The sequence below is a fragment of the Bicyclus anynana genome, chromosome 22 (assembly GCF_947172395.1).
Source record: "Bicyclus anynana chromosome 22, ilBicAnyn1.1, whole genome shotgun sequence".
NCBI lineage: Eukaryota > Metazoa > Arthropoda > Insecta > Lepidoptera > Nymphalidae > Bicyclus > Bicyclus anynana.
Window position 1 is genome coordinate 4,607,939 of NC_069104.1, and position 14,018 is coordinate 4,621,956.

Here is a 14,018-nt window from a genome sequence, read left to right on the forward strand (position 1 = left end):
CGTTCGGCCGGCAGTTATTTCTGCCCAAGAAAGCGGAACGGGCTAATGAAAGTGAGGACGTCTAAGCGATTTTGCAATCAGTGTTGCCATATGTAATATACTCTTTTTTTATAAACGTTTCCTATTATTAATATTCTATCCGTTCTGATGTTTATTTTAAAAAAATCTGTGTTTGAAACATCAAATCGTATTTAAGATTTTTGATAAATGCCATTCAAGAATCCGTTATGAATGGATCGAAAATTTTGTGAATTTATGGTTTTTATTGATAGAATCTGCCTTCCGAATCGGTGGTAAAGTCACTACTCACTGACAGATTTTTCAAAAGTGCTGATATAAAAAGCTTACTTGAAATAAATGACACTTTCACAGACTTATTGTATACTAACAGAAGTCCTTTTCATATGCGTTGTGTAAAAAACTGTTTATTTAAAATTGCAAACAGGCACTTAAATTTTATTTATTTGTATGTATAGATATATATAATACTAATATCACAAAGCTTTTGGGGGTTGTACGGGTAATCTCTGATCCACCAAACCGATTTTTGAAAATTACTTTACCAATAGAAATATTTTATGATTATCATAAGCTACTAGCGGCGAAGAATCCATACAGGCCGCTTCCCGCCGGGTTACCTTTTAAAAATCCATCGATACATATTCATTATTGTAATGAATATTTAGGTTTGGATGTATGAGAAACCGAAGTTTGTATCAAACGGTATGGATTTCCTTTTCTTTGGGACGGCTTATCTTCGTCAAAATGCCAGCCTTCGCCATTGTAAGCTATCTATATTATATCACCGTATTCTTACGGCACCGGGAACTACGCAGGTAAAACCGTGAGGCGTCGGCTCTATAAATCGAGTGGCAACCCTAGCTCATGTAGACTTGTTAATGTTAAAATCAATATCAGACATTCTCGGTCGCGATCAAGGTGATACTGTTTTTGGGCGTTCGGAACTCGTTAGCCTCGGTTCACTTCTAAAGACCAATTAATACGGCCCCGAATACTCGGCCCTTGGATACCTAACTGTTAATCTGAATGGACGTTCAACATAATATTTAAAGTACTTGTAATTGGCCTCAATAAATAATATTTACATAAAGTTGAACTTCCATGTTCCAGATATCAATACATATTATATAAAAATAATTAAAGTGTCTGTTTATAATAGCTTTTTTAAACTTTTGTCTGTCTCTTTCTGTTTGTCCGGGCTAATCTCTGGAACGGCTGAACCTATTTTAATGGGACTTTTACTGGAATATAGAGCACTCTACCGTGATAATTTTTGTTCCTATGCATTTCTCTATTTCAATCTGAAATATTTACTTGTTACGTTCTTTTTAGACCCCTTTTTACGTAGTAGGGTAATAGTTTATAAACTTCATTTTTTATTTAATCTATACTAATATTATAAAGTTGAAGAGTTTGTTTGTTTGATTGAACGGGCTAATCTCAGGTACTACTGGTCTGATTTGAAAAATTATTTCGGTGTTAGATAGCCCATTTATCGAGGAAGGCTATAGGCTATATTACTACGGGAACCACGCGGGTGAAACCGCGCGAAGTCTACTAGTATTTAATACTTTTTCGTTTCCCGATTGACGTTACACTACAGCCCTCCGATATCTACGAGTACCTACATCGTCGCATTCTGATATGAAACGACTGGATCGCGCGAAGATTTCGATCGCATTTTAAACAAATATTTTCACTTAAACAATATGATATATATACATATTTGTAATGTGCTCGTCAAGACCTTTCTTTTGATACCAAACACATAGTGATTATCCCACTTTAATTTTTTTCGAGGTTGGAATATGAGGTTTAAATTCCGTCATATTTTTTTTATAAAATGTATATATAGCCTATATACAAACCTTTTGGCATCTCATTCATTAAAATTGGTTCAGTAGCCAAAATCATTACCTCAAAATCATTATCATTACTCTTGGCTTCGTCGTAGTAAAAACACGTAAATACAAAAGCTCTATTACTTAAAGTCGTTTATAAAATACATCAAAGATTTCTTAACCAACACGTAGTAGGCAATTTTAAATTTAAATAAAAAGGTACTTCAGCGATCGGTTGGGGAACCGGTCTTAATCACGCGGTAGGGAAGAAACCCGCGCCGCGACCACCGCGCGATCGTATTTTTGCGTGAAACACGATATCAGTACATCCAACGTGATGTCCGGCGCAAGGATAAAAGTGACCACGGGGCGACCCTGACGATCTACGGCTATGGTTTTTTTTTATACTTTACAAGTTAGCCCTTGACTACAATCTCACCTGATGGTAAGTGATGATGCAGTCTAAGACGGAAGCGGGCTAACTTGTTAGGAGAAGGATGAAAATCCACACCCCTTTCGGTTTCTACACGGCATCGTACCGGAACGCTAAATCGCTTGGCGGTACGTCTTTGCCGGTAGGGTGGTACCTAGCCACGGCCGAAGCCTCCCACCAGCCAGACCTGGACAAATTAAGAAAATCTCAATCTGCCCAGCCGGGGATCGAACCCAGGACCTCCGTTTTGTAAATCCACCGCGCATACCACTGCGCCACGGAGGCAGTCAAAAATTCGAAATTCAATAGTGATTATTTTTATCTTGTTTGTTCTAAAAAAAAATTATAAATTTTCACAGAAATGATAAAGTTCTTAATTAGTAGGTACAAATTAGACCCTATAAAATATTTTCTCGGTCACTGAAATAAAACTGGAATATCTAGAGTACCTATTCGCCCTATCCTACTAATATTATAAACGCAAAAGTTTGTATGGGTGTTTTTTATTCTTTAACGCCGCTACTACTGAAGCGATTTGGCTGAAATTTGGAAAGAAAATAGATTTTACTCTGGATTATGAGACGAATATCTTAGCATTACATACAAACAATATAGGCTACTTTTTATCCCGAAAAAATCTATGGATTTCCGAGATTTGTTAAAACCTGATGATTTTGATGGTATGAATGATTGTTACTCTTATACGCCTCGGCTTCTAAACCGAATCATCTGAAATTTCAGTATAGATATATTATAGTTTGGATTTTATCCCGAAAAAATCCATGGTTCCCGAGGGATTTGTGAAAAACTAAATTCCACGCGGACGAAGTCGAGGGCGTCCGCTAGTTACAAATAATGCTGACATTCAGTGTAAGGTAAGTTTTCTGGGCTAGAAAGTCGATACAGACCACCTTCATTGTGACTGATTTAGATGTAGAAGAAAAAATAAAGAAGAAGAAGGCGAAGAAGATAATATAAAAAACAACAAACCTCTAACGTCTCTCTGCAGGGCAGGAGAGAGGGTCCCCTCGGTAAGGGCCACGTCCAATAGGTTGATGTTTTCCCTGCATCGGGTCACCACCTCCGTCTGCGTAGAAAAACACTTTGCTAAACTATTTTACGAGGTAGAAATTAAAAAAAAAAAACTTTTTAAAGATATTTTTTATCATCCATTAATGAATTTTAAGTTAAGTACAATATAATTTATGTATTGCTTGAGGTTTCCTATTAATAAATTTCAAGATATGTATTTCTTTTTGATGTGAGAACGTCTTATAATTCGATGGATCCTGCACACTCGTAAAAAGATGACGTCATGCGTCGTTCCCTTTCTCTAGGGTTGCCAACTTTTTTTACAAGAAATAAAATATATTCTGTTCTATGAAGATTTTTAAACAGTATTTTAGAAAAACGAACAGTATTTTATTTCTTTATTGTTTTAAATACATTAATTGACATTTTCTTATGAAAAACGCAACCATACCATCAATATTTTCTGACGTTGTCACGTTCAACTATGGTCAGAAAACCGTCTTTACAGACAACCGATTTTTTGAAGGATATTTTTTATCATCCATTAATGAATTTCAAGGTAAGAACAATATGATTTATGTATTGCTTGAGGTTTCCTATCATCCATTAATCAATTTTAAGGTATGTACTTCCTTTTTAAGTACCTTTTCTGATTTAAAAACTTAGTAGACATACTTTTCAATGCTTTTTTTAGGTCTGTTGCATCCTAAAACAATAAGTATATTAACTCAAATTGTAGTTACTTGATCTATTTCTTTTTTTTTATTTAGGTTAATCTTAACCAACCTAAAATGGAAATCATATTCAAAATTGTTGATAATTTAAACCTAACCTTAAGATCTTGAAAAGAAAAGAAAGAGGTCTTGCCTGTACTATTCTACCCATTGCAGTAAATCTTGGAATTATATGCATTAATGTAATCCAATATCAAAGAAAATTGATTGTTTAATGTAATCTAATTTTTTAAGTATGTCCAATCATTATGGGACCAAATGGAATCTTATGATTTAGGCGCTACAGTTCAATTTCGAATATCGTATTTATAGTATTAGTTAATGTTATCATCATACATTATTCTTTATATTAATATACAATAAATAGAAAGAAAAATTACAATTTACACTTACAATTTCTTCGTATCTCCCAAACAAGTATCTCCATGCATTTATTTAACTTGACATTATGCTAATTCATGCGGCATTCATTGATATTCATCCACTGTTATAATTGCATAGCAATGAGTTACTATTCTCATAGACAGTTCAGTTATTAATAGTGCCAAAGCGTATAGAAAATTTCAAGGCCAAAAATAGATGTAAGTTCAGAAAAAGCCAGTTCGAAAAAGCCCAAAATGCTTACAAGACCAATCCTGTTTCTAATTTTAAGATAAATAACGGCAAGTTTTTTTTTTTATTTACAGGAATATTTCTAGAAATGTTGACAAGAGATGGGTGTTAATTGACTGAAACTCCATTTTGATTTGCAAACTGAAACATTTATTCTTGTAAACATTTATACAAAGGTCGCTAATATTTTCTTTTTATTTTACATTTCGTTTTAAATAAAATCAATTAACAACCTAACCCTAATCAACATATTTTAATACAATTTACAAAAATCGCAACGTGTAATATTACTAACGGAGTTCAGTCAAATCACATATTGATATAAACCTCTAATATTATGCGAGACCCTTCTATATTATTATTTATTTAAATTTAATATATTACACAACCAAATTAACAAGTTACTTCTAAAGTACCGCGCAATCACAGTTAATCACGTTAATAAATTAAACAGATTATAAATTAAATAACTTAAGTATCTTAGCTCTTTTATAATCTGTGGTGGCAAATGTCAAACATGACATCTGTCATTTCGATGTGTCTAATGTCAGTCAGTTTTAAAGCATTGGTTACACCGAATAAATTATCAAGCCTGCCTGAACCTGCACCGTTAACTTTATATAGATAATAAATATATCACTGGTATATATCTAAAAGTTAGTTTCATTGTTCTAGCACCGAATAGTTGCCTCCAAAATAAAGGAAGGGGATTAAATTTGAGGGAAAAGGGATTAAAAATAAACAGGCAGTTAGTAAAGACTACACATAACGATCACAACACACATGGTTAGTTAGTAAATAAACTCAAAACAAACAAAATAAAAAAAAATATAAGTAAATGAAAATAAATATGTGATTTGAATATGTGACACAATTTCACTATGATCAAAATAATTAAAAAGCAACAAGTTTTTGTTTATTTATTAAACTATAATTAACAAGTGAAATCGTGTCCAACTCGTTCTATAAAAAAAAACCACTCTCACATATAAATTAGCATGGTTTATACATCAGCTGTCAACTGTCAAAGCGTATGGGAGTTTGACAGGTGTCACCCAACTATAAATAATGTAAATAAATACTAATACGTACTGCGTTTGTCAGACTAACATATTATTACACAAATGCTTTATACTTTGTACCTACACATTTTATATATGACTAACAAATTATTTTAATTATATGGAATGTAGAGTAGTATTAAATAGTTAATTAGTGTATATTGAATAATTTAGTAAGTTGATTAAATAAGTAATAAATGTTATCTAGCCTAGGGGACGCTCATCAACCGTCGAGCAAAAGTTATTATACGAATAATAATTGAAGCTTCACTTCAAAGAGTAGGTTTACAGCACAAAAATTGTAATATAAAATAGTCAGGAGTGAACTAAAGAAAACATATCATTGTTGATTTCTTCTCTAAAGAACACGCTGGGCTTTTACTGTTATAACAAAATCAAGGAACTCTGTGTGAAATAGTTACAATCGATTTGCTATTTTTACACTACATAAAGACAGCAAATCGATTGGACGACTTAACGTTCACTTTTCAAAAAATTTCTTTGTCCTAGTTCGATTTCGATTTTCAATCTGACAATCGCAGCGCACCTAACGCGTATACTTACATATATGAGAAAAAATATCACACAAGCCCATGCCAAATGTCATTGAATGTGTATGTATACTATGACTAATATAGAGAAGGCGGTGACGGCGAGACAGAGGCGCGCGCGCAGGCACGTCTGGCGGACGCTCACGCACGAGCGGCTGTCGTCCGCGTCGCTGTAGCTACTACTGTAATCGGTATCGAATGGGGTCCTTACGTAGTCGAACGCGCGCAGGATGTCGGGCGACGCGTCGTGGCGCGCCATCAGCGCCTCCGTCACTTCCAGTTGCGTGCTCGAGCGGCGCACCAGCGACCGCACCTCTTCAGACTCCGAGTCTGAGTCTCCCCAATTCCTCCGGCTGTGCTTCGGCGACGAGGACTCCCCTTCCGAGTCCGCGCTCCCCGTTGAACGTCTACGCATTTCCGAAAGCGCGACTTTTTGCAACTCGCTCTCCCCGTCTTTCTCCTTGCGTCGTCTACTCAACGAGTCCAGTATGTCCGGTCGGTTGTTGACTTCGGTGTATTCCAGCGAACTGTTGACTTCGTCGCTTGTCAGATTTGAGCTGTGACGTCTGCGGCTCAACGCTTGGATGTTGAGGAGATCGAATTCGGGGGAGCGTTTGCTGTTCTTTCTTTCGCTTTCGGAGGGTTTGCGTCTTCGGACGCCGTCGTTGCTTTCTATGCTGGTGTTGTTGCGGGACCTCTCCAGACTGTCGAGGAGGTTCTTTTTGCGTTCAGCGCTCGACATTGATTTTTTGGGCTTTCGGGAGGGAGTCTCCACTGGAGATGTTCTCGTCGGTCTCTTGTATCGAGGCAGGCTGCGTTCTCTAGAGACGTCTGAGGGTGGTCTTCTTCTGCGTGTTCCACTTGGGCTTTGGTCGTTTTCCGGCTGAGCTGATAAGCTTGAGCAACAGTCCGATTGTGAATCTAGGAATGCTCTGTAATCGTCCCCAAATTCTAAAAGACGGCGAGCGGCGTCCGAGTCTGGCGCTTCCGAATATGGCTCCGAGTTATATTTTTCCTGTTGACAAAGAAATTATTTGTTTTAAAATAACACCCGAAAGATACACCAAATTAGTAAATCTCGTAAGATATTTGGATACTAGCGAAAAAAAAAACAGCGTCATCTGGTTATTAGACAAGCGTTATTAAACAAGAATAAAATTTACCTGATAGAAATCCCAAGCTTGTTCAGAGAATGAACTGTGTTCCTCTGTTCCAGCTGTGACACTTTTATCGGAGTCCTTGTCCAAGCAGACGTCCCACATTTGGCTCGGGTTTCCCAAACTCAAGGCCAAAAACGTCCTCTCCCTTTCCATACTCCGAGTGAGTCTTGGCCTCACGGTTCCACCTTCAGGGCCCAATTTAAAGCTAGGGATAGTTAGTTCCGATTCGTTTTGTTCAGGGATGGCACTGTCGGGTTCTTTATTTGATATGTGTGTTTTCTCAATGCTTCTCCGCAGGTTTGCTATGGTCGCCAATTGTTGCTTGATTAGTCCCTCATCGCTGTCATTTCCAGACGTTGAAGTAGTGTCGAACCTAAATAAAAAATACATAATTAATAATTGAGAAATGGCTTTGTGTATAGACTTGCTACGCAAAAAATTTGAATTTTTAATTTTAACTTCAGTATATCTCAAAAAAACAATTAATCGTATTTTTGTGCAATCATTGCAGTTTTAGATTGCATTTGCATCTTCTTAATTCTTCTTAGTTTTGATGATAAATTATAAATTACCAGTTTAATTTTTGCTATTTAATTTAACAATAACCGATAAGTGGTACAAGTATACCCTGTCAGACCGAGATATACATATTTGTTCCTTTTGCCGTGGAGACCCATAGGCCATGGAGTCGCAAAAATTTCTCCGAATTATTTCACTTCAGCTAATTACCTCGACACGACTCGACCAAAAAGCTCGCTTATTTTTGGGGCAAAGAATCAGCCTGGATGCCCAACATTCTTGCCGCTTAAGTTTCTTAAAGTATTCTCTTTCAATATTAACAATAAGTAACGCACCTATTTTTCCTACTAGTAGCCGGGTCGCTAGCAGCGCTCCTCTCATGTTTGTCCTCGATCTCCGGACTGAGTCGGCCACAGAAGGAGAGTGACTTCACCAGTCGTTCTCTCCTCGTGTTGGTGTTGTTGTGGCGACGAAGTTTGAGCCTCTTCCGTCGCAGCCAGCACTGTTTGTCGTTGGCCTCCACACAGGACGTGCACGCCTCCGTCATTGTGTTTGTGCTCGATACGTGACCCTGGTGCGAAATAATCAACATTATATTCGTATTGTCTAATTGTTCAGCTGTTTTTGTTGGTCTTGTTTGTTTCTGTATTTGCTTCAGCATATAACACGCTATAGTGTTTGGACTGCATACTCGTTGACTACCCTTGACTAGACTGACTAGCTAAGTAAAGAGAACTGGCTATATAACTTGCAACTGATTGACGTAGGTACACATAAGTAACGATTAGCTAGGTTAATAGGTATTTTCTACATTAAACCTTTGCGCATAATTCAATTGAACTCAATAATCGATTCCGATTAAGGCAAAATAATAGTGGAAAAATTCTGATTATAGAAATAAAACATTCATAAACTTTTGGGATAAAGCTGGGAACAATTAAAAAGCATGGCAATATTTTTTTAAAGATGTTAGGTCAGACAATCATGACTCTCAAATTCAATATAAACATATTGATTACATTCAGAAATATGCCAAAAAACTGTGCAACAAATATCTATAGTACTCTATCTGAGATGTAATTAAAAAATCGATTAATTACCGCAGCGCCAACGTGAATGGAATGAAGAAATAGTGATCCCATTATAATTGATGACAGGGAATGAATTCGTGCAATTCCCAAACAGAAACAATTCTACATGTAACACAAACACAAATACCAATTTCGTCCTCCATACCTGTACAGTAGTAGAACTTCCTCGCAACTTTGAACTGGAGTTCCCCGGGGTGACTCTAGCGGGTGACGCCAAAGTGTTTAGCGCTGACTCCGATATGGACATGTTGTTGTGCATGGACTCTGTTGTGGGCGTGGCCGTGAGAGAGGTCCCCGCGCCGCTGAGTTGTGACAGGCAAGACACGGACCACGGCCGAGCGCTGGTGCCGTTGCGTTTCTTCCGCAGTGTCACCTAGGGTTAGTTACCTTTGCCTTTTAGCACAAACATATAATGCGTGTTTGTTGGTGAAACAATTGGCGTAAAGTTTTCTTGATGATCTAATATTTTTTTGCGATCGAATCGAGATCAAAGAGAAAAGTTAATTTAAAGCAAGTTTAAATCTCCTAATTTTTCGGTATAAAATGCGCGTTTTAAGATATTGAATCGAATTTTGAGGGTGCTTCAGTATAAAATGTGCGTTAAATAAGTATTATGGATTGTTGATGTTAACTCACACATCTGTAAATATTTCGCGGAAAATAGCAAATTTGTTATTTATTGCTATACTATCTGTGCCTGATATTTGGAACTATTGGAATGAAAAGTAGCGTATAGTATAATACTACTATATCATTAAAGCAGAAGGTTAACCAACTGTAAACTGTAAATTGCTTTCATTACAAATTGAACTTTTTTCAAATTCGCCATTATTTCACCATGTGACATGATAATGTTTTATGGAAACAGATACATTATTGTTATGAATATTAGTTATATTTTATACCACAAATAAAACAGATTTACAATATACATGTATTCTTAATAAAATATATTGCTCATGTGATACCAATGATTAAGAAGATAGAAATAAATGTAACATCTGGAATATATGTTTACAATGCCGTTATGAATCTTGAAAATAAAGTCATAATGAACACTTTATGATAACACAACACAGAAATGACAAAGATAAATTGCAGGAAAAAATGTAAATTGAACAACGGTATTATTGTCAAATGAATAGAAGCAAAAATGGAATTTTTGAAAGAATCGTATGCGACAAAAACGGTATAATTGTATCAATCGATGATAAAAAGTACGAGGAATATTATAGACACACAAAGCGATAACAAAGCTTATTGGTATGGAAATAAAGTGCAAATTACCTTAGCGTGATGGGTCGGTGTGACGGTACAAGTCGACGTGCTCATGTCCATTGAAGAATGTATGTTCCTCTCTTCCGATGTTAAAGATGTGTCGACTTCGCTCTCTGTTGTGTATTCGCCAGATGCATCATAGCTCTCCGTACCCTAGAACATGAATAGTAATTCTAATTTGTTGACTTCTACTCTAGAAATTATACTTGGTAGCAAATTTAATAACCTTTTTAATGATATTTGTTTAAATTCAGTACGACTCATATAACCAAAAACTAAAAGGGACCGATGAGATATATATGTAAGTAGCTTAAGTTCTCGATTTCAAGTGACATAATGTAACAATATTCTAATATGAATACCATCCCTATCAAAATACGTTTTTAATGTCACTTAATAAGATTCAAACTGTAGTAGTTTACTTTTGATTTAATATACCACATAATTTATGTTATTTAATTCAATATAACAGAAAAAAATAAGCTTAACTACCAATCCAAAAAAATATTTGCAAAAGCAAATAAAGACTTTAGTGTAATAGATGTCGATGTAAACGAAATAAGTATCATGGTAAACTAATTATATGAATTAGGTAATTTTAAAGATACACACTACTGAGAATTCGTGTTAACTCGTGCTGTGAAAGCTAAATAAAAACTTTTGAAAATATATCGAAAACTGTGAAATATTTGGAATATACCTGATTGTTCTCAATTTTGTCGTCCGTGCTCTGATTTAACCATTCCTTTATCCGTGACATTTTCGCACGACTGACCGATTTCCCGTCTTCGTCAAACATAAGCGGCTTCAAGTTTCTTGTACCTTTTTTCTTCGCCATTTGTTGTTGCGCATGTTTCTGTACTAACTCTTCTGCCTGGATCACGAGCCTTTCTATATCTTTACACCTGGAGTTTTGGTCGACACGAATAAGATCGGGAGTGGACGATTCCAATTTCGGTTTCGGTGATGGAGGTCTGTCTTTCTTTTCGTCAATTGGCAGTTCGCATTGAATCTCGACAGATGAAGTCATTATGTCAGTGGAATCCTCGTTTGCGATTTTCGGTCCGTTCACGTATGTCCATTCTTCTTCAGATGATTCCTCCTGTGACTTTTCGTCCGTTTCGATCATTTGCCTATCCGAATCCGTGTCGTGGTGTCTAAAGTAAAATGTGGCACAATTTTTCGATTTCCTATCCGACTGATTAAATCTTGAGGTATCTACTGGTTTCTTTCTTTTAACTACAGTCGGTGGTGTTTTAATTATTTCTTTTGGAATTTCTTCTAGTTTGGTTTCGCGTCTGTTCATACCTGTAACGAAATTTCAATGAGCATTGTTTGGTTCGCATGTACATCGGAGTTGATTGTATATTTATTTGTTTAGTAAACATTTCTCTCAATGAATGCCACAGTTAATAAAATCGCCAAGTCATTGTTTTAAATTTAAATTGGATGGGGAGAGTTGTGCAATATTTTCTCATGTGAGAAATTGGAAAGCACAGCAACTTTCCACTCATTTGTGGCTATTGATTACCATTAGCGCTATTTGCAAAGGGATTGTAACTTGTGCCATTAAATATACCATCGACTAATTAGGAAGAATCCTAATATGGCGAGACGTTGTTAATGAACGTGTTGCGTTCACGGTTTGAAATTTATGATGTTGTTTCTGAACACCATGTGATAATTACAGTTTATTGCAGTATTTTACAGTTAAAGCTTAGTTCTACTGAAATGGTTTAACAAAAAGTAGACGACGATACAAACTCATTATTTACAGATGCAATTGACTTCCAGAATGTTGTTTTAAAATGTTGATGCATCTATAACAATAATTGCTATTCGATGACAAAGAACAGTTATAGTACGCGCGTTAACAACTGAGTCTTAGGGCCATAAATCATTTCTCTATATCTATCTCGCTTGCACTTATGGGTCTTATGGAGCCGTCTAGTGAAGGGTGTAACAATGAAAGACATATTATCGATAAGTAAAGTTTATTATCGTATCTTGTTCACAAAATTAAAAAAATTAACAATATTTGATTTAATATAATACATATTTCATATTATATAATTATTAACTAAATAAAATTAATCTTCATCTGAGTCTTCATCATCAGAATCTTCGTCTTCTGCCAAATTTATTATAAGCGGCGCGTGATCTCTAATTAGAGCTTTTTGTAAATCTTTGTTTTGAAGTTCTTCGGCATGCCTAACACATTTGGCCCAGTCTTCTCGTGTGACATTTTCTATGGCTCGGTGGAGGTGATTTTCGACATCTGCTATCTTGAAGGTATTATTATTCTTCGCAACTTCTCCCTTTACTTGTGCCCAAATTAATTCTATTGGGTTATATTGACAGTGATATGGAGGGAGCCTTATTACTTCATGACCTCGTTCATTTGCCAGATGGTCTAAAGCGTAGACCTTCTGCGGGTTACTGGCTTTTACTTTTCTTATTAATTCTTCAATAATATTCTTCAATAATAAACACATTTATAGCAAAAAAAATACGCAATGCAATTACATTAGAAACCGACCAATCAGAATCGTCCAAATCATTATTGACTCATCATTAGCACGTGCGCAGGTAGCCGTTTATCGATAATTAGGGTGCGCAGGTAGGCGCGCTGCACATTCCTATCTTTTTTGACTTTTATGACCGGACGACTCAGATGATAATGCGCATACTATAAAAATGTCTATTCTAAGTACATTACTTTTTAGTCACAAAGATATTTGGATATTAAATGGATGGTAACGTAACTTTAAGGAGAGTAATTTTGACAATAAGTAAAAAACATTAATATTTAGAGTCTACATCTTCTGAGGATGGTTCGGTTGTACAATGAAACGTATATTGAGACTATATTGTCGAATTTGAATGACAAGAAAATTAATAGTATTATCATTTTCATATTGCAGAAACTGCTACAGAATACAGGTTTCATCTCGACTCTCCAAAGTACGTCCTTTAATCTCACCATCAATTTGATCCTCTGTAGCGGGTACGGTCTGGTCAGTCTGCCGAGGGTCGACATCCTCCACGGAGGGCACGCGCCTCTCGTCAGCCATCTTGTCCTCGCGATGCCGCACCAACTCTGACTCGCAGTCCGATCCGAAGCCGCGCCACGTGTATGTTACTGCATATTCTTGTTCCTCCTGTAACAATAATAACAACAGTGACCTTATAGCGAGAACTTTGATCAACAATAATAAGAAACTTTCGCTAGGCTGTTAAACCGAAGGCACTGTGTATTGTGAAAAGGTACTTCAAGGCTACGTGACCACCGGTGACAAAAAAATTTTTGGTAAGTGGTAAATGATGATAAAATTGTTCAATATAGTTGAGGAGTATATAGGGACAAGAGTACCTGCTGGCCAATTTTTTAGCTTTGACATATTGGCCGACTGATAACTACTTTCGCCGAAACAGAAATACTTCACGGAGCAAGTAACGAAAACGTCCTACAATGCATTTTCTTCATGCTCTGTACTAACTCTTTCAATGCATAGGTGTTAAACCTCATATACCTGTAACTTCACTGACAACTATTCCATCAAAAGACAAGAAATGCTGCTTGATACAAGCAATGAACCTATACAGCCTTTCTTGATGAGTACAGTTTACCAACAAAGAATGTAGAAATGAAGGTAGAAAACGCATGTCATTTCATGACTTATTT

At 36.2% G+C, this 14,018-nt stretch overlaps 1 protein-coding gene across 2 annotated transcripts in view; it reads right to left on the reverse strand.

Annotated features, from left to right (window-relative positions):
* Positions 1-14,018, reverse strand: part of LOC112046846 (klarsicht protein) — a 326,360-nt gene that overhangs the window by 36,216 nt on the left and 276,126 nt on the right. For both annotated transcript variants that reach the window (XM_052888461.1, XM_052888459.1), the window contains 8 exons: positions 13,317-13,494; positions 11,034-11,641; positions 10,343-10,486; positions 9,201-9,428; positions 8,300-8,535; positions 7,449-7,818; positions 6,497-7,300; positions 3,286-3,382 (listed from right to left, as the gene is read on the reverse strand). In XM_052888461.1, coding sequence (XP_052744421.1) covers positions 3,286-3,382; positions 6,497-7,300; positions 7,449-7,818; positions 8,300-8,535; positions 9,201-9,428; positions 10,343-10,486; positions 11,034-11,641; positions 13,317-13,494 — 2,665 coding nt within the window. The remainder of the gene's footprint in view (positions 1-3,285; positions 3,383-6,496; positions 7,301-7,448; positions 7,819-8,299; positions 8,536-9,200; positions 9,429-10,342; positions 10,487-11,033; positions 11,642-13,316; positions 13,495-14,018) is intronic.